Source organism: Jaculus jaculus, chromosome 1, assembly GCF_020740685.1.
Source record: "Jaculus jaculus isolate mJacJac1 chromosome 1, mJacJac1.mat.Y.cur, whole genome shotgun sequence".
NCBI lineage: Eukaryota > Metazoa > Chordata > Mammalia > Rodentia > Dipodidae > Jaculus > Jaculus jaculus.
In genome coordinates this window covers 168,345,404-168,367,778 of record NC_059102.1, presented here as the reverse complement: position 1 = coordinate 168,367,778, position 22,375 = coordinate 168,345,404, and the positions used below count along the sequence as shown (strand labels likewise).

At 39.7% G+C, this 22,375-nt stretch overlaps 1 protein-coding gene across 1 annotated transcript in view; it reads left to right on the top strand.

Moving 5' to 3' along the window:
• Positions 1 to 10,466: 10,466 nt before the first annotated feature.
• Ms4a13 (membrane spanning 4-domains A13) overlaps positions 10,467 to 22,375 on the top strand; it is a 50,210-nt gene continuing 38,301 nt past the window's right edge. Inside the window, exons 1-4 of the mRNA XM_004667568.2 lie at positions 10,467 to 10,548; positions 15,023 to 15,129; positions 16,406 to 16,546; positions 20,630 to 20,686. Of these exons, the coding sequence (XP_004667625.2) occupies positions 15,085 to 15,129; positions 16,406 to 16,546; positions 20,630 to 20,686 (243 nt within the window). The 5' untranslated portion in view covers positions 10,467 to 10,548; positions 15,023 to 15,084. The remainder of the gene's footprint in view (positions 10,549 to 15,022; positions 15,130 to 16,405; positions 16,547 to 20,629; positions 20,687 to 22,375) is intronic.

The window sequence follows — 22,375 nt, the reverse complement described above, 5'->3', positions numbered from 1 at the left end:
CTGTCCTCTGGTATGTGGATCCTAGCATATAATAACTATATGTGTGTATAAAGAAATATAGGGTATTCATTACAAGATGATTTGTAATTAATTAAGGCTTGCTCCTCTCTCTTAAGTCTCCTTTTCACTCTTTACTTGCCTGTCTTCATTTTTAAAAAGAATAATAGTTTACTGAATTCTACCAGCTCAGCAATACTCACAGGGCTCTATTAAAACTCTCTGTTCATCACACATACTCACAGAGATCTCTACATCTATTATTTGGCCTCATATTTTACAAGCCTTCCAACTTACCCCAAGTATTTAGCAACATTTAGATTACAACATGACTGTTTCAGACAAGTGTCACTTCAAATAGTCATGTAATGCTTGATGTCATATGTCTCATTTAAGATCCCAGTTTCATAGATGGCAAAACAAAGTCAAAGAATAGTACAGTGGTGCCATATGCCTTTAATTTGTGAGGCTGTAGGAAGATCTCCATGAGTTTGAGGCCAGTCTGGGATTCTAGAGTGAGTTCCAGGTCAATCTGGATGACAGTGAGACCAAACCTTGAAAAATATATAAATAAGTAAAAATATTTTTTTTCAAAAAGAATAACATTGTACAAGTCAGAAATGGAGTTAAGAACCATTCCCAGTCCTTGTAATTTTAATAGCATTCTTTATACAGCTTCAATATAGTCAAAAATTGAAGCTAGTCCTGGAGAAAGACAAGAGAAAATGAAGGGGGCTGGATAGGATGCATACTCTAACACTCCACTTGTATTTCTAGAGTAAGAATCTCAACTCTGGCATTTATAAACTATGTGGCATGAACAAGACGCTTAACTTCCCCAAGATTCATTATTCTCAATTGCTAAATAAGGGGGAAATGTGTGTGTGTCATAGGAATGCTACAAAGCTAAAAATAATGTCCAACTACACCAAACCAAATAAAAAAAAAACAAGCACTTAACATATAGACTCAATACAGATGAAAAATGAACTATAAACTAGTAGTTAGCATTTCATTACAGAACAGGATTTTAGCAATGTAGTAAATCTGAAACCTCAAATTATTGTACATGTCTGTGTGTGCTTATATACATATGTGACTATACAGCATTGCTTTTGTTATTTTGGAGACAGGGTCTTACTAGCTAGCCCCAGCTAGTCTGGAACTCACTATGATATTCAGGATAGACTCAAACTCACAGTTCTTCTCCTGCCTCAGCCTCCTGAGTGCTGGGACCCCAGATATGCATGACTATGTCCAGTTTATATATTATGTTTCTATAATCAAAATAATTATTGGATATGCTTATAGAATAATATAATAGAATTAAAATAGTCTTACTTTCCACAGAATAGATAGATTTAATTCCATTTTCTTACTAGAAAACCCTAGCTTACAAACAGAAAGCACTTATTTTCCCCAGTTTGTTTATAAAATGATACCTCATAGAGAAAATTAGATAAGGCATTTTATCAGGGCTTACACCCAACAGGGTTCTAGTGATGCTCAACAATGCCTTCAAGAGCACTATATAAGGTATGGTGGTTCTAGTACCATTCTCTCTTAATACCTTTTGTATCCTGAGAACCAATTCCAGAGGTGTGAAAAATATAACCCACATGAACTATTTAAGCTGGTAAAGGTTAAAAAGGAGGTCATATTACATGTCAGGCTGTGACTGGATGGCTCTTCAATTTTGAAGGAATACAAAGCTTTTAAAATCAAATGGTAAAAATTAAAAAGATGCAAGTTTTAAATTTCAGACTCCAAGTGACTTATATATAGAAAAAACAGTGCTATTTAATGACTTGTGTTGTTCTCAGAGGAATAAATAAGTGCCACACAACACTCCCTGGCTCAGTCTGGCTCACTCTTATTCTTTCCTGACTCTATAATGAATACATTTTGGCCTGAAGGACTCAGAAACCAGAGGAATGCCATGACAGGCTTCAGAGTCACCAGTAGGCCTAAGCTTCTGTTTCCTAGCAAGGTTTAAATAAGAATTTAACAGTTACTGAAAAAAGATCACAAATTGCTTATGCCATACATTACTATAGTCATAAGACAAGTAGCTTAAGTTCCTCAAACACACATAGCCAATCACAATAAAGGTTATCTAATCTGCTTGAAATTCCCCTAGCCCCCTGCCCACCAGCTCTGCCCCCCAGCATCCTAAGCCTACCAGAAAAATACAAGTGCAGTTACTATTGAAATCTACCAATCATATAACCATTCCCTACTTCTTTGTTCAAATCCCTATAAAAAAACCTGCCCCCCAGCTGCTCAGGGCTCTTGTACAGATCCACTGCATTGGTGAAGTCAAGAGTCCAAGCTTAAGCCCAAAATAAAGCTCCTGGCCTTTGCATACGTGTTTGGTTCTCCTTGGTGGTCACCGGGGGTGCTAAAAACTGGGCATAACATTTGGGGGCTCGTCCGGGATCCCAGAGCTCCTGAGGACCCCCAACATGTGGAGCTCAGGTTGCCAGCTGGTAAGTGTGTTTGTTTTTGTTCCTTTTCTTTTTTCTTCCCTCTTTTTTTACTTTCAGTTTGCCAGCAAGCCGCATCCGCTGCATCTGTAATTCTGTTATTCTAATCAGGTCATAAGTCCTGGTAGATGCGCCATAAGGACAGACCTGGAGGAGGCATGAGACATCCTGCCCCCTCATCTGAGTGGGGGCTCTGTCCTGGAAAGAGAAAACCTGCTAATCTGAGTGGGGGCTCTGTCCTCTGGGACAGAGCAAACCTGCTAATCTGAGTGGGAGCTCTGTCCCTGGCAGAGCAAACCTGCTGGGGAGACCTGCTCCCATCTGTACTGTGTTTGGCATTATTGAGCCATCCCTTAAGGACTCAGACTCTTCTGGCCACCACGGATCTGAATCTGTAGCGCACATCTGTTTTTGGGGGACCCTGTGTGTCTGTGTCTTGTGTCTTGTGTGTCTTGTCATTGCCCTAATCCTATGGACGTTCCTCCCAACTCAGAAACACGGGACAGATTCCTTCCTCCCCTTTAGGACTCTGAAAGGACATCAAAGCAGTTGCCCATAACAACAGGGTAAATGTTAAAAAAGACAGATGAATTACATTTTCTTCCACTGAAGGGCCTACCTTCAATGTAGGATGGCCACCAGAGGGGAACTTTCATCTAAATACTATACTTGAGGTTGGGAAAAATGGTTTTTCGCCCTAGGAGTGGACACCCTGATCAAATCCTTTATATTGTGACCTGGAGGAACCTGATAGAAGAGCCTCTCCCCTGGGTGAAGTCTTTCCTCCCTTCCTCACCCCCTTTTTTACAGGTTCTGGCAGTTATACCCAAAAGAGATACCAAGCCCACTGCTGAAGCCTCAGCCCCAATTCTTGTGGGGAGCACTGATGAGATGGACAGGGTGGGTGAGTGCTCTTCCAGAGGGACTGGGAGACATTGGCCCATGCAGCCTTGCCTCCATGTTTTGAGGGCTGGCAGGTTTCTCTTTCTCCTCCTTTATTTTCGATTTGTGCCATCGCGTGGGACCAGACATGACAAACTGGCAACTGATGTTTCTTGGCCAAGGCCACTGTTTGGTATTGACTGAAGGCCAGCCTTCCTCTGCCTGGACCCCACCAGCATTCCTCTGCCTGGACCCCATCAGCCCGTTGGGTGTTGGCAAAAACCCTCTATTTCTCCCTCTCTCTCTCTCTCTCTCTCTCTCTCTCCTCTCTCTCTCTCTCTCTCTCTCTCTCTCTCACACACACACACACACACACACACACAAAAGAAAAAAACAGGTAACACATCAACCTCTTAAAGGCCTGTAGGGCAGGTCGCCGGCCTCTTAAACTTGTGGACAGGCTCATACCCGGAGCTTTAGGGAATCCCCCGTGTGCTAATCAGCCCTCGGGAATGTTGCCCTCTAGTCTTGGCGTTTTCTAATCTTTCTCCATCATGGGTAACATTGCCTCCCACCAATATATATATAGAGATAGATAGATAGATAGATAGATAGATAGATAGATGATAGATAGACAGATAGATAGATATCTCAGATTCACGGAATAAGAGCTCTTCTGAAAGTTAAAGGAATTAGCCCTCCCAGAGGGAGGCAAGCTCCTTTTGGGAAAAAGTCTTCCAGGTCATTTCTGGATTTCTGGGCATCCATGTGGACCTGCATAGTTTATCTGTTTGGGAAATAAAAAGTTCAGGAAGGAAATTTCCCCTCACTCCCTTTAAGCAGCAAAACTACAAGCCAGCTTTGCAAGCGCTCCAAGGTGGCTTGGGTCAGAGTCAGATGGCAGATAGACAATGGCGCCTCTGTCCATGCAGGTGTCATGTCTCCGCCAGTGGGCTCACTCCTTCTTCAGCAGCCTCCCAGTGGGCTGCCTTCTTCAGAGGCCTCCTGGCAGTAATGGAGGCCCCCCTTTCCCCTTCAGGTAGTCAGAATCCTTGGCCTCCCAGCAGTATTCTTGGCCATTACCTCCATGTGTACTAGACTGGACCCCTGGGGAGTGCCGGGAGTAAGGCAGGGCTGATGTAAGGTATATACAAGCCCCGCCCAGGCACAACAGTGCACCAAAAAGCAGCAAGAGGAAAAAAAAAATTTTTGTAATGTCCTTAAAAGGAGGAGGCAACTGACCTGACTTCTAGGCCAGCCTGCCTCAAGATAACAACAATATTTGCCTTAGTTTAATGTCTTAATGATATAAATGACATAAAATTATCTTTAGACTGCTCATTTGTTAGTGAGTAATAGAACTGATTAATTTAGTATAGTTTTTCATAATAGCCTGGTAAGAAACGTGGTTAATAGTGGGATGAGATAAGTTAATTAAAGAAACTGGGGGAAAAAAATTCAATGTTGGACATAGAATGCTCATTAAAAATGCTCTTTGAGTGGTACTTAGATAAGAATGTTAAAGTATGCAAATGAGGATGCGTATATAGAAAAGAATTTTCAGGCTAAACCTAAATGCAATGCCTAAAGTTAGAGGTTTTCCAACTGTTTACAAACTCTTAAGGATACTCTCAAAAGTTTTATATAGAGACATAGTCTTAGTCTAAATTTATCTTATATTAGACACAGGTGATGCCTATGCTAGGTGGGTCACAAAGTCATAAGTACAGATGTAATTAGAGGTTTAACCAGGTTAAACATATTCAAGAGTCTATCACCTTGTGTTTTGCAAATGGGTAAATTTACTATATAAAAACAAACAACTTCACAATAGAATAAGGAATGTCAGGACACTCTGCTCTGTAATTTCATTTTGCTCTTGCTTTCCAACATATGCTACTTAAATTCATAAAAAGCTGGACTCTGAGAAAACAAATGGAACCCCCTTTATCTCAGACCCCATGCAAGTTTAAGCCATGTGTCCCCCAGACTCTGACGAGAGAAAAATGGCCAATTGTCTCTGACAAGGAAAAAGGAATACAGCATATAACTGTGGTTCTCTTTAGTTCTTCTCTTTTGAACACCTAAAGTCACATCTGTTAGATAAAATTTCTCACTAGACAAAAAGTTAAATAGGTAAACTGAGTCACGGTATTTGATCAGGTTACAAACTCCTTACATAAGATAAGCATCTGGCTTACCTAATATGTATATCAGGGTAAGGGCCCCTTCATTAAAACATTTAATTGGGCTGGAGACATGGCTTAGTGGTTAAGCGCTTGCCTGTGAAGCCTGGGGACCCCGGTTCGAGGCTCAGTTCTCCAGGTCCCACGTTAGCCAGATGCACAAGGGGGCACATGCATCTGGAGTTCGTTTGCAGAGGCTGGAAGCCCGGGCATGCCCATTCTCTCTCTCTCCCTCTATATGTCTTTCTGTGTCTGTTGCTCTCAAATAAATAAATAAAAATTTTAAAAAAAAACATTTAATTGTATTAAATCTAATGTTTACCTGATGCCAAGGTTTTAATCAATGGAGAAACTGAGTCTTATGATAAGGCCTCACTCATTAACAGGTCACTGATGCTAACTTGTTATGATTTAAGGGTTATAAAACTGGCTTTAAGACACTCTCAGTAAAGTAAGTTATAAAGGCTCACATAGAAGTGGTTAATTTCCAAAGGTAAAGTACTCATACCTAAAAACATTGTGACTTTAAAAATAGCTTCTGTCTTATTTATGCTAATTGTATTGAATGGTCATAACTAGGTTTAATCACTTAGGTTTAAATGATTTAATTTCGGTAATGATAACTTTCATCTTCCTGGGATATGTTGGGATAGCTTGTTTAAGCTTTATCAAATTTAAGTCAAGGATAAAACATAAAATTGTTTTATGTAAAAAAAAATTTCTGTGGTACATAAAATCAATAGCTATCAAGTTTAAGCCAAAATCATCGGTTGTCAAATAGTTTTTTTTCTTTCAAAAAGATTTATCAAGGGTTATATTAAAATATAGCTAGCTATTTTGGTTTAAAAAAATAATTTAAAGCTCTGTGGTTCTGTTTCCAGTATTCTATGGGTAATTTGTACCAACACAGGTATCTGAACAAATCAAAGATGTTTTCAAACACTAAGACTTTATACTGTCTTACTTGTCCTTTTCTGACAATCTCTAGGTTAAACTAGTTAGTTTGTAAATCAATTGGTACTGTTTTCAAGACTGATAACAGGTTCTGCCTATATTTATAAATGTTAGATATTTAAAATGTGAGATGTGCCTACTTTCTATACCTTGTATATAAGGCTTATGCTGCCATAGTACAACTAAAATTTTAAAGATAGGACAAAATGATTTTAAAAGCCCTTGTGACATTCTTTAACTAAGTCTATTTCAGTAATCAAATGTGCTCTATATGTACATATACCCAGGCTGGTTTAACTTCCTTTCTGAGTGTGATGATTACCTACGTAAAAGCCAAAGCCAACTGGAATCATCAGAGCAAAAGACGCCAATATTTTGGCCTGTGCTCCAGGTCATGAGGCCCCTGGAGATGATGGGACACTTCTACACGGGCCCCCTGGTAAGTCACCTGTCTTCCTGAGCAGGGAGGATACGGAGACCCAAACAAAATTGGTGTATAGTCTCAAATAGGAAAGTCACAATTGAGGAGCAATCAGTCCTCCTGACTTCCCAAAAAAGGGAAAACTAATTGGCCAGCATGGTCCTCACTTATCCTAACAGACAAAGGACACCAGTAAGCTACTGGGCTTCTCCTGGGTCCCTAAAGTCTCTTTGGAGAGCCATTAATGACCTCCAAAATCAATCCTTAATTAAATTTTGGCTGTCTACATGGTCTTAAACACTCAGAGAAAATGTATAACCAAAGATTAAAAAAAAATTTGTACAGCCTTTAATGGCACCCAATAACTCTCTATTATCAAGGTTAAATGTTGTGTATATGTTTCTGATAACTCTGCTAATGTTTCATGTTTTATAAGTCATGTTGAATACTACTGTACCATTTAATGAACAGTTCTGGAAGAAAATCTCAGCTAGCTCATCCTCAGATAGTCCTGAGACAATACAAGCCTGTCAACCTGAACTCCCTCGACCTCAAAAAGGACCAGTTTGCTATGTGCTCACTTCTCATTAATTCCTTACATTTATGCTTTGTCCCCAGTGTTCTCTTCCAAGACTATCTTCCTACACTCTGTGGTTCATTGAAATACTTCCCCTCTCTGGGAGCGACTCTCTAACTGCAACAAATCCCCACATTGTGTCCCATTCAGTGGGAAGTAGCAAATGATCTGATGTCTTCATCCCAGTCCCCTAAAGCATGAGAGGGAGAAACAAAAGGGGATTAAATCTACTGTTCCTACAACAAGGAGGACTATTCCAAGTCCTGGGAGAGCAATGTTGCTTTTATATCAAAAATTCAGGTATCGTGAGGGATCGCTTGGCCATGGTCTGCAAGAAACTAGAAAAAAGGGCTAAAGCTAGACAGCAGAATCAAAATTGATATAAATCCATGTTTGATTGGTCCCCATGGCTAACGACCTTGCTTTCAGCCCCAGCTGGACCCCTGATTCTATTATTGTTGTTACTAACCCTTAGGCCCTACTTAATCAATGAACTAATTTCTTTTGTCAGGGAATGAATTAACGCAGTACAACTCATGATGCTAAGAACCCAGTACCATCCATTACAACCTCTTCCCTAATAAAGATCCAAGATTGGGTCCTCTTAAGGTACAAGCAGAGGGGGGGAATGAAAGACTCAGGAACCAGAGGACTGCAATGACAGGCTTCAGAGTCACCAGTAGGCCTAAGCTTCTGTTTCCTAGCAAGGTTTAAATAAGAATTTAACAGTTACTGAAAAAAGATCACAAATTGCTTACGCCATACATTTCTATAGTCATAAGACAAGTAGCTTAAGTTCCTCAAACACACATAGCCAATCACAATAAAGGTTACATAATCTGCTTGAAATTCCCCTAGCCCCCTGCCCACCAGCTCTGCCCCCCAGCATCCTAAGCCTACCAGAAAAATACAAGTGCAGTTACTATTGAAATCTACCAATCATATAACCATTCCCTACTTCTTTGTTCAAATCCCTATAAAAAAACCTGCCACCCCCCCCCCACCTCCCCAGCTTCTCAGGGCTCTTGTACTGATCCACTGCATTGGTGAAGTCGAGTCTGAACTTAAGCCCGAAATAAAGCTCCTTGCCTTTGCATATGCGTTTGGTCTCCTTGGTGGTCACTGGGGGCACCGAGAACTGGGCCTAACAGGCCCATTGTAAGAAAATGATCAACAGGATGCAAAGATTGCTCAGTGGTTAAGGTGCTTGCCTGCAAGAAAATTATCAGACCCAAGATAATTTCCACAAGGCACTGACTGAGACTTAAATGAAAAAAAAAAAAAAATTAATCCTAGAAGTAAAATACCAGAGGGATACATCTCAACAGAACTGGCTCTTTCTACCCCTATGTCCTACTAAATCCATATCATTCAGGCAGAAGACGCACCTAAGTTTGTTCTTTCTACAGCATATGTTGTGCATTTAATGCCATCAGTATTTATAGATCAAACACGTAAGAACACAAATGCTAGTGTAACACTAAGTGCTATTCTGTTACGAATAAAGCCGGCACCTTCAATAATACACTAGTGTTGTAATACTAAGTACTATGCTGGTTAAGAATAAAGCCAGTGTCTTCAGTGATATACTAGCCAATATGAAATTCAAACACTGAAAGAATTTAGACTTTGTTTGTTTTTCTTTTTTTGAGGCAGGGTCTCATTCTAGCCCAGGCTGACCATAAATTCACTATGTAGTTTCAGCATGGCCCCAAACACACAGCAATCCTCCTTCTTTTTCCTGAGTGCTGGAGTTAAAGGTGAGCACCACCATGCCTCGTGGATTTAGACATTTTATTGCTGTAGTTTTGAATGGACTTTGGAGTCTCAAATATAAGGAAGTTAGCTATGAGGATAAAAATAAAGTCATCCAGTTTATAGTTGATTTTTCAGGCTATAAAATGTTCAGAAATGACCTTGGTAATAACTTTAAAACCTATTCACTGTTTCTCTTCGTAGCTTAAGCTATGGAAAATATTGCAGTTAGAAAATTCTTTAATTTTTTTTTTTTATTTATTCGCAAGGTGGGGGGAGGAGGAATGAGCACTCCAGGGCTTCCAGCTGCTACCAACTCCACATGCAAGCGCCACTCTGTGCATCTGGCTTTATGTGGATAACTGGGAAATTGAAGCCAGGCCTTTAGACTTTGTAGGCAAGCGCCTTAACCACTGACCAATCGCTCCAGTCCAGCAAAGTTTTTGATATGAATAAAACATTTAGCTATCATTCACTAAATATTTACACTGTGAGCCAGAACATTTTTTTTCCAAAAAAAGGAAACATAAAATTTTCAGAATTCCTAAGTGCTGCTTGCCCTTCTTCATAAACATTGTTTGAACCATGGCCTGTATCACACATTCCAGGCAGATACCCTGAAAGGCCAGACCCCTTAGCCTGGGGATCAAACACTCATTCTGCCCATTTGCTGAACACTCCCTTCGTTTCTTTCTTTTGCTATTTATGTTGGAGGGAGGATGAAGGGAGGAAGAACTGAGCCATTAACTCAGATATTCACCTTTTAAAATGTTTAATCCATCTAAAGCACATTCGTCTTCAAAAATTTTCACTGGTGACAGAGAAGGTGGAAACCTGGCCTCTGCGGCCTGCCTGCGTCAGCAGAAGCACGTCTGAAGGGGCCAGGGGCCGACTCACACGCAGCTTCCGGAAGCCGTTTCCAGAGACTCCGCGGGTCGACAGCCGCTGGTCCGTCACGTGGCCTGTAGCCGCACTGAGCCTGCGCAGGGCGCGCCCTCTCCACTCCTCCCCTCCCCGCCCCTCCGGAGTGGGCGCGCAGGCGCAGGAGGGTCCGCGCCGGCCTTGGCAACCCGTGTTGCCTGAGGAGCCCGAGGAGGCGCAGGGGTGTCGGACTCCACGCTGCCTCTGTCATGGACACACAGTGGAGCCTGGAGACCCGGCGCTGAGGGAACCACCTGCCAAGATCTGCCTCCCCGGCAGGGCTGGGCTCTGACGTGAGGACTGGAACTCAGCCTTGGCTCGCACCTGAGAGGGTGAAACTCCATCTTTGGGACTTTAAAAAAATGTAAGGTAATAATGTCACATTTCCTAAGTGTCAAAAAGAGCACAAAGTCCGAATACTGTAACACCCCTCCACACACACACACACACCACCACCACCACCACCTCCGCACACACACACATACCACGCCATCCCTTGCACTTTTATTTATCTATATTTTTTAAAATTTTTTTTATTTATTTATTTGAGAGCGACAGACACAGAAAGAAAGACAGATAGAGGCAGAGAGAGAAAGAGAATGGGCGCGCCAGGGCTTCCAGCCACTGCAAACGAACTCCAGACGCGTGCGCCCCCTTGTGCATCTGGCTAACGTGGGACCTGGGGAACCGAGCCTCGAACCGGGGTCCTTAGGCTTCACAGGCAAGCGCTTAACCGCTAAGCCATCTCTCCAGCCCTATTTATCTATTTTGAGAGATGGAATCTCACTAGGTTGCAGAGGCTGCTATCCAGCTCTTCAGATCAAGCAATCTTCCTGCCTCAGCCTCACAGGCAGCTGGCTATGCCACTATGCAGGACTCACTTGCTTATTCTTGAATTCATTCCACGTCGAGTCTCTGTATGTGACTAAATTCTTTTAACACTCATAGCTTAGCAAGGGGAACACCTCAAGGCTCCCACCAAAAGCTGCCCCAATCAGAAAAGAGGGGAATGGGTTGATGCATACATATGGCCAGTACAATAAATAGGACTGGCCCTGAGTACATGGAAACGAATTCCTTGGCTTCTGGGAGCACACAATAACTTTGGAGTCACTCTTGAAAATCAAAGGGTAGAAAATACCAGGGTAGGAATAATGGGCAGCATGTTAGGAGAATAAGCAAGTTATCTAACACACTTGTGAGTCAGCAGGATTTTCAAGCCAGTTACTGTTAAAGTTGTTAGGTTGAGACTGAAAGTGGCCAAATGAGTTGAGATATTAAGCTAAGAGCAGTTCATGAGGAAATTTATGTGTCTGCAGAAGAATTTGGACTTAATTCTACTTTTAAAATATGTGTTTTCATATATTTAGTTTAGTTCTATCTGAAGACATTGAGGGGTTGTACCTCTGCCAATGATGCCAAAAATGTATGTTAGACATGAGCTCCACCATTCCAGAGTATCTGTGTAAAGTTTAGTATGTGGTAATGGGGCTGGGAATAAGGACTCAGGGACTTCTTCACTGACTCTTAGTGATGGGATCATCAAAAAATAAATTACTACTTGCTTATTTTTACAAAATTGGGATGCTAATTGGATTTGGATCTGTAGAATAACAAAATTAGAATTTTTTTTAGAAAGAATTCTAACCAAGTGCAATTTATTACAGCACGTTTTTCTTAGCTGAGTTAAGCTGAAGATCTTGGGCACTTTTTTCTGATTAGTATTTTTGTTTGTCTGAGGCAAGCCCAACATACTGGACTTTTTTAAAAAATATTTTTTTAATTTATTTATGATAGAGAAAAAAGTGGATAGAGAGAAAGACAGAATGGGCATTCCAAGGCCTCTAGCCACTGCATAAGAACTCCAGACACATGTGCCCCCTTGTGCATCTGGCTTACATGGGTCCTGGGGAATAAAACTCAGGCCCTTAGGCTTTGCAGGCAAATGCTATAACCACTAAGCCATTTCCCCAGTCTTCCCTTTTTGTTTATATGAAAGAGCAAGAGAAAGAGAGAGAGAAAGAGAATTGGTGCACAAAGGCCTCAAGACACTGTAATTGAACTCCAGATGCTTGCACCACCTTGTGTGCATATGTGACCTTGTGTGCTTGTGTTACCTTATGCATCTGGCTTACATGGGATCTGGAGAGTCGAACATGGGTTATTAGGCTTTGCAAGCTAGTACCTTAACCACTAAGCCAGCCCTGATTAGTATTTTTTCGTGTTTTTATGATTAGTATTGTTATGAGTGCTTCACTTGAGGTGACTTTAGTGAGAGCCTCAAATACTATAGTGATGCTACATATTTCATTCCTGTCATCTCATGATGCTTTAGCTGTTAAACTACATGTGAGAGTTTACTAATATGTATAAAATGACTGATTTTCTCTTTTCATGTTTTCTAAAAAAAATTACATAATAACAAATAATAATATCTAGATATGTCCTTTCATTATTTATAATTCCATGGATTTTTACAGTCATGACAAAGAGATTAAACTCAGTTGCCTGAGTCAACCCTCTCTTGATTACTTACAAAGATGGTGACTGAATGTGTTGCAACTTTTCATACTGTTATTTGTCTCATGGCCAGGAGAAATTAGGAACACAGACAATAACAAGACATGAATAAGACAAACGAAGTTTATTGAGAAGAAAGTGTCAGAACAAAAGCATGCTTGGGATTTTGGCAGGTATTCAAAGAAGAGAAAAAATGGAAAAGTTGCCCTTTTAGAGTTAGAACTCAGAAAAGTGGGCAGGCTCTGTGAGGGTAAAACTGCCCTAAGGATGATGATTCTTGTGGGTATAGTGAACTACAGTATATTAAGGGGATAACTATTCCTTCCTCTTTAGGATGTCTGTAGTGGTGAGTGTAATCTCTTGACCAGGTGAATGATTGACAGGTTCTATCTCCTCAGGTCAGAGGAAGTAGCTCTTCCCTTTCTAATGGTACCAGAGAAACCAGAAATGGGGTCCTTCCTAAATGACATAATAGATACAGAATTCCAAGCCTACAAGGGGATACAATTCCACAGTGGAATATAATTATTAGCCAAGTTTATCTATCTTGCTATAAACTATAGATATGAAGATTATCTAAACAGTAGAGAGAAATACAGGAATAACAGAAAAAAGTGAGATTTTGAGATTGCAGAGGCACTGCCTTCCGAGTGCTGGCATTAAAGGCGTGCACCACGACGCCAGGCTGGGAAAGAATTGTAGAGTGGCTTGGCATGCCATGTGAACCTGAACTTGAGGTTCAGTCTTGAGTTTGTGTCTGTGTCCTGCCTTGTCTAGTTGATTAGGAAACATCTGAGCTGTGCCGTTAGATAACTGTATGGCTTCTCCACAGTGGGAACGATGCTGAAGGAACAAGGGAGGGGGACTGGGAAGTAGCTGGACTGACTGGAGGAGGCAGTAGCCCGAGGTACTTGGATGTGACTGGAGGACTGTGTAGTGTGTGGCGCCTGCAGGTCTAGGAAGACACTGTGGGGCAGCCCAAAGGCTCTGAGGTAGAGGTGCCGAGCCCAGCCTTCCCTCGACCTCCGCCACACACTGATGTGGGGTCGTCTTTAGGGGCGTATCTGATGCCACGTCTTGCCATCATTTTGAAACTGAAAATGGGTCTTCTGAGCTCATGCCAAAGCAGTGCGTCGGCAGCTGCAGCACATGTGTATCCCAAATTTCTCCTAAAGGCAAACTGTAGGTTTTGCCTCATTCCTTTGTATTTAAAGTTGCACTTGTTAACCTAACCAGTGTTTACGAAACCCTGTGGTTGGGGTGCTTTTTCTATAATAAAATACTATCATTTGTGTGTGTGTTGCTTTTAGCAGAAAATAAAATCGCCAGACAGCAGACTAGAAAGGATGACGGCCCTTGTCAAGGAGGCAGGCCTCCTGTGGAGCCTGCCCCACGTTCCTTCTTTCTACCCTCCAACTCCAAAGCTCTGCTGCCGTCTTGTGAGGGTCTAGTTAATTGTCATTCAAGACCCAACATTCAAATACAGTTTAACCCTGACCTAAAAGCCAAATATGAAACTCAAAGCCAAAAAAAAAAAAGAAAAAAGATTGCAGAGGCAACTTTGACAAGTTTTTTGTTAATATAAAAAGCTTTGGGGGCTGGACAGGGCTCATAGGTTAAGGCACTTGCCTGCAAAGTCTAAGGACCAGGCTTCAATTTGCCAGTACCTATGTAAATCCACATGCATCTGGAGTTCATTTGCAATGGCTAGAGGCCCTGGCATGCCCATTCTCTCTCTCTGTCTCTGTCTCTGTCTCAACTACATAAATATTTTTTACAAAGTTCTTTCAATGTACAAAGAATAGCTAGACAGGAAGTATGTGTCAGAAAAAAATCAGTTTTAGAAATGTAAGCACAAAAACCTGCTTTTAAAAATGCAAGCAAGGGGCTGGAGAGATGGCTTAGCGGTTAAGCGCTTGCCTGTGAAGCCTAAGGACCCCGGTTCAAGGCTCGGTTCCCCAGGTCCCACGTTAGCCAGATGCACGAGGGGGCGCACGTGTCTGGAGTTCGTTTGCAGTGGCTGGAAGCCCTGATGTGCCCATTCTCTCTGTCTCCCTCTACCTGTCTTTCTCTCTGTGTCTGTCATTCTCAAATAAATTTTTAAAAAAATGCAAGCAAGGCATATGAATAGCATTAAATTGATTGAAAATGTAAATGAACAGTTGAAGAGGATACTACTCTCTGGGAAACCTTTACACTTTATCATCTAGAGTCACTGGTAACTAGGGACAGCTAAGTTTGGAAGGTTGTTGTCAAATGATTCAAATATGTGTCTTTTCTTTGAAAAAAAAATCCTGTCTATGTGTTTTGTATTGTTTCATAGAAGTTTGACAAAAATATCACCAAAGATTATAAACAAAACCAGCCAGAGGAAAAGCTGGTAATATGGCATGTTCAAAAATCTCTACAGCAAATATCCTTGTTTTAGGGGTAAGTAAGATTTCACTTTGAATTCAAGATCATAAACTATTTCAGTACTGAGAACATAGAGTATAACCCAATGGGAATATGACCAATATGCAATATAATAAAAATTAATTGATTAATTCGAAATGGCAACCTTGGACCTGAAAGGAGCAGATTTGATTAAATCAAAAAGCAAAGAGATTGTTGTTGTTTCAAAACATGTTGAGGTTGGGGAGACATCTCAGTGGACAAAAGTGGTTGATGTGCAAGCATAAAGACCTGAGTTTAATCCCCAGAACCCACATAGAAAAGAAGGTTTGGCCATACCTAAGTATACACCAGTGCTGAGTGGGGCAGAGACAAGAGGATTGGTAGGGCTCTGGTCAGCAGGTCTAATTTAAAAATAAAAAAGTAATCTCAGGTTCAGTGAGAGAAAATAAGGCAGAAATGTGATAGGGGAAGATGTCTGATGTCCTCCACCTGCCCCACATACCTGCACACAGGGCACACACATCTGCATATACCACACACATGCCACACATTGAAATACTGCCTTCTACAGATTTTGTCTGCTCCCATGTACCCTCATAAACAAATGTGTACATATAAGTATACTGACTAAATCACCACACACAGGGTAATAAGAAAAATCTAAATGAGCAATTAAAATTAAAGGCATGCAAGTTAGAAAGACTACCAGACTCTTTTAATAGCTGTACTGCTGTCTATACAATAAGATGATTACACATTTCTATTAAGTTATGAACCTGTGGGGTTCCAGTTTATCTAGCTCTCTTTTAAAATACCAAGGAGCTATCAGAATCAGGTGCTTTGAAAAATAGGGAGGAGAAAACTCAAGTTTTCCTCTGACTTATATACTGTAAAGACAATTGTCTGTCTCCTATCTGATTAATGAGTAGGGATTCTCAGTTTTGTGGTAACAGAGTACTCTTGGCACAGAATGAAAGCTCTAAATATTTTCCCCAGAAACCTGTACATATAGCAAAACTTTGGTGGAGTAGGCAGGAGGAAATCCATTGACAGGCTCTAAAATATCTTTTTTTGTTTTTAAAGAAAATCCTGCCATTCTCCACATGTTGGCAGAGTTCTTTACAAGCTTTGGCTTGTCCTTCCTGTTTAAGGCCTTCTTTATGGAATAATCTACCAGAGGAATACATTGTTAAATGCCTATTTTACTCCCATCTTTAAAAAAGATGTTAAACTTTTTTGTAGTTTATGTTTACTGAAATTTTGCTTTTAAATGCATTGATTCAGCACTAACAACTCTCTCTTCCCACAGGTTATACAAGTGATGGTCGGCATCTTTCATGTTTTAATGTGGTATTTCTTATTGGTTTTGTATATGGGACAAATTAAAGGAACATTTGGGACTTATGAACCTTTAACTTACAAAACAGGATGTGCTTTATGGGGAATTTTTGTGAGTAGAACACATTAATACAGATTTATTAATTAGTATATAATATTCACACCAATTTTAGAAGGTAGGGTACAGTTTCTAAATTTATATATAGGAAAATTATGGTGAAGCAAAGTCTTGATTAGAGCTGGACTAGGAAACATAGGAGAAGAGGAATTAGAGACACCAAATATAGATAGATTCTGTAAAGGACTTTGCTATAATGTAATACAGAGAAATGGGATGATAGCTGGAAAATTTGGGGCAACAGAAATGTAGGAAAATAAGGTGAGATCTGAAGAAATTTATGTCTCTATGTTTTTGCTGAGTTGACTAAAGCAAAAGAAAACAAAAGCAAATAAAATGAGATAAATAAGGAAATACTGTAGACATGTATTTATGCAGGGAAGAGAAGGTGAATGAGCTAAGAACATAAGTAATTATCATCTCCAGAAATGTTTCTCCTCTAGAGGTCAATTTACTTCTTAGAAAGCATTTCATAATACCTGGAGATATTCTGAATTTTTACATCTAGTGGGCAGAGGCTAATACTAAACATCCTACAATGCAGAGGACAACCTGTGCCAAGGATCATCAACATTAATGTAGTGTCAAGGTAGGGTAACAAGAGGGAGAAGCTGAGGGAGAAAGATTTTGACAGGAGGTTGGGAACTTGTAGAAGATTTCTTAAAGTAGCTTCAAATACCATAGTGAGTTAGGAAGCAAGATAGGAGATGAAAGTGAGGACAGGCAAGTGGGTTGGTGATTGGAAGAGTGAGGAGAGAATATGAACTGGCTATCTAGGGAAAGGAAGAGACTGTATGGATTATAGAAAAGTAATTTTGTTTTCATGCAGCATTAAGGACTCAAGATTTAGGAACATGATCATATGGTGAGATAGGCTGTGTGTCTTTTACAGCCATGATCAGCTTCATGGGTCCAAGTATAGAATAGACAGGAAAGTACATTTAGTCAGAATTTAATAAGATAAGAAGGATATGGGAAAGTTGAAAATAGATAACAGGGGAGTGTTTGTGATGGCTGACTATGGAATTTGGGCTGGTGATAAAGAATTTCACAGGGAGCTAAGGGTCTGAGAATATAGATAAGGTGGTAAAAGGATTGTTAGAGTTTTAATGCCAAAGAACATGACCTAGAAAAGTACAAAGTAGTGTTCGATGTGGATACATGAAATTAAGATTTGAATACACTGGCTCAAAAGTATTAAAGGACAAGCTCTAAATGAGCAATACATGTTTAGTAAGTAACACACTAGCTCACTAGGAACAAATAATAAATTATTCATTAACTCATAAATATCAAAGCATTGCCTTGGGAAAGATAGAAGAAAACAGGTAATTTCAGACAGAATTGAGATAAATGATGCATATCCCTTCATGTTTAATTATTCGTGTTAGAAAAACTGCAGCACTAACTTCTACAATAAACTATTTCTTTTCCAAATTCAATCCAATGCAAAAGTTGTCATTTAGGTTATAAACTTTGAAAGGAATTTTGTAAAACTTGATAATATGTAATAAATTATTGTTATTTTAACTTTGTACCTTGAGCTAGTAGCTAACCTTCACTGTCTACTTCCTTAGAAATCTTACCTGTTCTATTTTCATTCTCTCTCTCTCCCTCTTTCTCTCTGTCAAATAAGTAAACAAATAAAGAAATAAATAAAAATATTTTTTTTAAAATAAACCTTACCAGTTTTAACAAAATTAGGTACAGAATGTATGGATTTAAATTCTTGTGGAATTTGTAAGCTTCAATGGTTAGTCTTCCCAAATAATGTATGTAGCATAAATGCTACTTTTCCAAAGGTTATCTTTTGCCAAGACCACTGATACAGAAAAATATTTTGGGAAAATTGTGTAGCTTTTAAATAGAACAATGCTTTATATTTCTCAGAAAATACACTTCCTGGGCTGGAGAGGTGGCTCAGCAGCCAGTAATACTTGCTTGCAAGGCCTTATTGCCCAGGTTTGATTCCCCAGTACCCATGTAAAGCCAAATGCACAAAGTGGCACATGCAACTGGAATTTCTTTGCCGTGGTGGGAGGACCTGGCATGCTCATACTTTTCCTACCTCTCTCTCTCTCTCTCTCTCTCTCTCTCTCTCTCTCTCTCCATTGTCTAGTAAGTAAATAAAATTTAAACAAATAGACTTCCTGACATGAAATAATGCAATACTTTATATATTTATTCATTTTTACTTTATTTTTATTAGCATACAAAGAATTGGTTTCATTTTGGAATTTTTTGAGCAAATTTTCTTTTTGTTTCCCTTTCCCCCTATTTCCATCCTCCCTTTTGCCCCCCATACATAGCCTCCTTTCTACTTTCCTGCAATATGTTTCATTTTGTGTGTCCCCTTCTCCACCCTTTCTCATTATCTCTTGTACTCCTCTCATAGTCGCCTATCTAGTTTCATATCCTATACCACTCTAAGATGTCCATGTTTACATATAGACAAACACTAAAAGTTAGGACATACATATAAGAGAGAACTTGTGATGCTTATCCTTCTGCACCTTGGTTTTCTCACTTAATATTTTTTTTCAGTTTCATCCATTTTAATGAGAATTTCATTGCTTCATTTTTCTTTATAGATGAATAAAATTCTGTTGCATATATGTATCACATTTTCATTATCTAGACACCAGTTGATAGAAATGTAGATGGATTCCATTTCCTAGTTATTGTGAATACAACAGCAGTGAACATTAATATGCAAGTATCTCTGTCATAGCATATAAAGTCCTCTGGGTATAAGTCTAGGAGTGGTAGAGCTGTGTCATGTGGTAGTTTGACTTTTTAGTTTTTTGAGAAGCCTCCACATTGATTTTCATAATGTGGAATGCCTCTTTTTTGTTGCTGTTGTTGTTTTTGTTTTTTGACGTAGGGTCTCACTCTAACCAAGGTTGACCTGGGATTTACTATGTAGTCTCAGGCTAGTGTCGAACTCACAGTGATCCTCCTGCCTCCCAAGTGCTGGAATTAAAGGTGTCCACCACCACACCCAGTAGAGAGAGAGAATATCAGGGACTGTAGCCACTGCAAAGGAACTCCAGATGGTGAACTGAACCCTGGTCGTTAAGTTTTGCAGGTAAATGCCTCAACCTCTGAGGCATCTTTCCAGCCCTAAATACCTTTATTTTTTTTTTCTTAGTTTTTCAATATAGGGTCTTCCTGTAGCTCAGGCTGACCTGGGATTTATCATATAGTCTCAGGGTGGCCTGGAACTCATGAAAATCCTCCTACCTCTCCTCCCAAGTAGTGCTAGGATTAAAGGTGTGTATCACCACACCTGGCTTCCAGAATACCTTCTTTTTTTTTTTTTTAATTTTATTTATTTATTTATTTGAGAGCAACAGACACAGAAAGACAGTTAGAGGGAGAGAGAGAGAATGGGTGCGCCAGGGCTTCCAGCCTCTGCAAACGAACTCCAGACACGTGCACCCCCTTGTGCATCTGGCTAACGTGGGACCTGGGGAACCGAGCCTCGAACCAGGGTCCTTAGGCTTCACAGGCAAGCGCTTAACCGCTAAGCCATCTCTCCAGCCCCAGAATACCTTCTTAAATAAGGCAAAAGATTGTCACTTTCATAGTGATTATACTCTCTCAAGAATCATTTTCTGTGCAGTCACAAAGCACAATGGACTTATGGGCCGTTTATGCTGACTTTTTCCTTTGGATATGTAGTCATTGCAATCAATGACATACTCTCATTAGGAACAATAGAATAATAATAATAACAGAATGAGTTGTGTTTGAGGTATCACACATACATATAAGAAAATTTGGTCCTGGATTCAGGATTGCTTAGGCTATCATTGCCAGATACCACTTGAATTCTGCCTACTATCCTCTGCATTAGTCTGTTTTGACTCTCCTATTACTTTCAATAGCAGCTACCTTTTGATTACATCATTACTTCATGAAGGTACCTTGTCTTCACCTTGTCATCTGAAACCTCTCTACTTTGTACTGTAAATATTCTGAAAACAATTGACTTAGAAACTGGAATTGATTAAAAATGTGTTTTAAGTTGATGAGAATTATCAATGAGCACTTATAAATATGTTTTATATCCAGTATATCCTTGCAGGGGCCTTCACAATAAGTTCAGCAAAAAAACCCAGTCGCAATCTGGTAAGTTGAAGGTTTGAGTATGTCTCTAGAAATCACTCATCACAAAGCAATAGATTTTAATGTCAAGAGAGTAAGTGTAAACTATAAAGAAATTTTGTGAAATTTCTTCATTTCCCCTATGGAAAAAAAAATAAGGAATTAAGTAAAGATCCATGATTGACTATAAGTTAATATAGAAAAATTAATATAGAAAAATTGCTTTACTAGTTAAAGTTATAATTATCTTAAAGCTTTTATGTTTTTAATATTTTTATTTATTTGCAATGAAAGAGAGAGAGGGAGAACCTCTTGGCTTTGCAAATGAACTCCAGATGCATGTGCCACTTTGGGCAGCTGGATCTACGTGGGTACTGGAGAATTGAAACCAAACTGACAGGTTTTACAGGCAAGTACCTTTATCCACTGAGACATCTCTCCAGCCCAAGCTTCTATTTTTAATGAAAGGTTTTGTTTTAGTGTCCTGCTTTTTAAAATTATAAGAATATTATGGGGCTAGAGAGATGGTTTTAGTGGTTAAGGCACTTGCCTATGAAGCCTAAGGATTCATGTTTGATCTCTCTCCAGATCCTATGTAAGCCAGACACACAAAGGTGAGCAAGCACAAGGTTGCACATGCCCATTAGGTGGCACAAGAGTATGGAGTTCAATTTCAGTGGCTGAGACCCTGGCATGCCAATTCTCCCTCTCTCTTGCTATCTCTAAAAAAGAAGAAGAAGAATATTGTGACTAGGAAAAATATTTAATAGGTTTTCATGCCTATACATGGAAACATTTTAGTGCTGTAAAACTTCAGTTTTTTAAACTATCCACTTTGGGAATGAGGTTGTTCTTATATAAGAGCAGGAATCTTATCCAAATAAAAGATTTTTCTATGTTATAGATGGAAAAATATTGAGAAATATTGGAATATTAGACTTGAAAGACAGCATAGAAATAATTTGGACTGATCTTAAACTTTTACAGATATTAAAAAAATAAACCTAATGTCTGCCCCAAAATACAAATTTTCTCAGCTAATGAAAAGCAGAGATTAAAACATTTTGGTTTCTGTTTAACTTTATTTCTATAAGCAGTTGCCATTTTCCATTGGGTTTTGCTTGTTAATCTTTAATGGAACCCCTTAACCTTCCTTGGAGGTAATACACTCAATTGTAGAAGGAAATGTCTTTGCGTCCCAGTGGACTTCAAAAGTTGATGCTTATTATTCTGATGATAATGTATATTTTGCCTCTTGATTAATGAATTAATGAAAACCAGAAAATATTTTGCATGAATGGAAAATATATTACAGTGATTTAAATCAACTGTTTCCCATAAACTCATGTGTGATGAATGCTTTGTTCCCTGCTGATGGCAATCTGGGAAGTGGAGCCTTGCTAGAACACATGAGCTTGATTCCCAGCTAATGACAATTTTGGAAGTGGAGCCTTGCTGGACATGTTTTGGGGGTGGGCTTAGGAATATTTTAAATAGTTTGCCTTTGCTAGAGTTTGGCTCACTCTACTGCTGATGTTTTAACCTGATGTGGGCAAGTAGATGATGTCCACCCTTTGCTCTGCCATCTTTCCCCTGCCATCATGGAGCTTCCCTTGAGACTGTTCGCTAAAATAAACATCTTTCCTCCCATCAGCTGCTTTTGGTCGGGTGTTTTATGCCAGCAACAAGAAAGTAACTACAACATGTATAAAC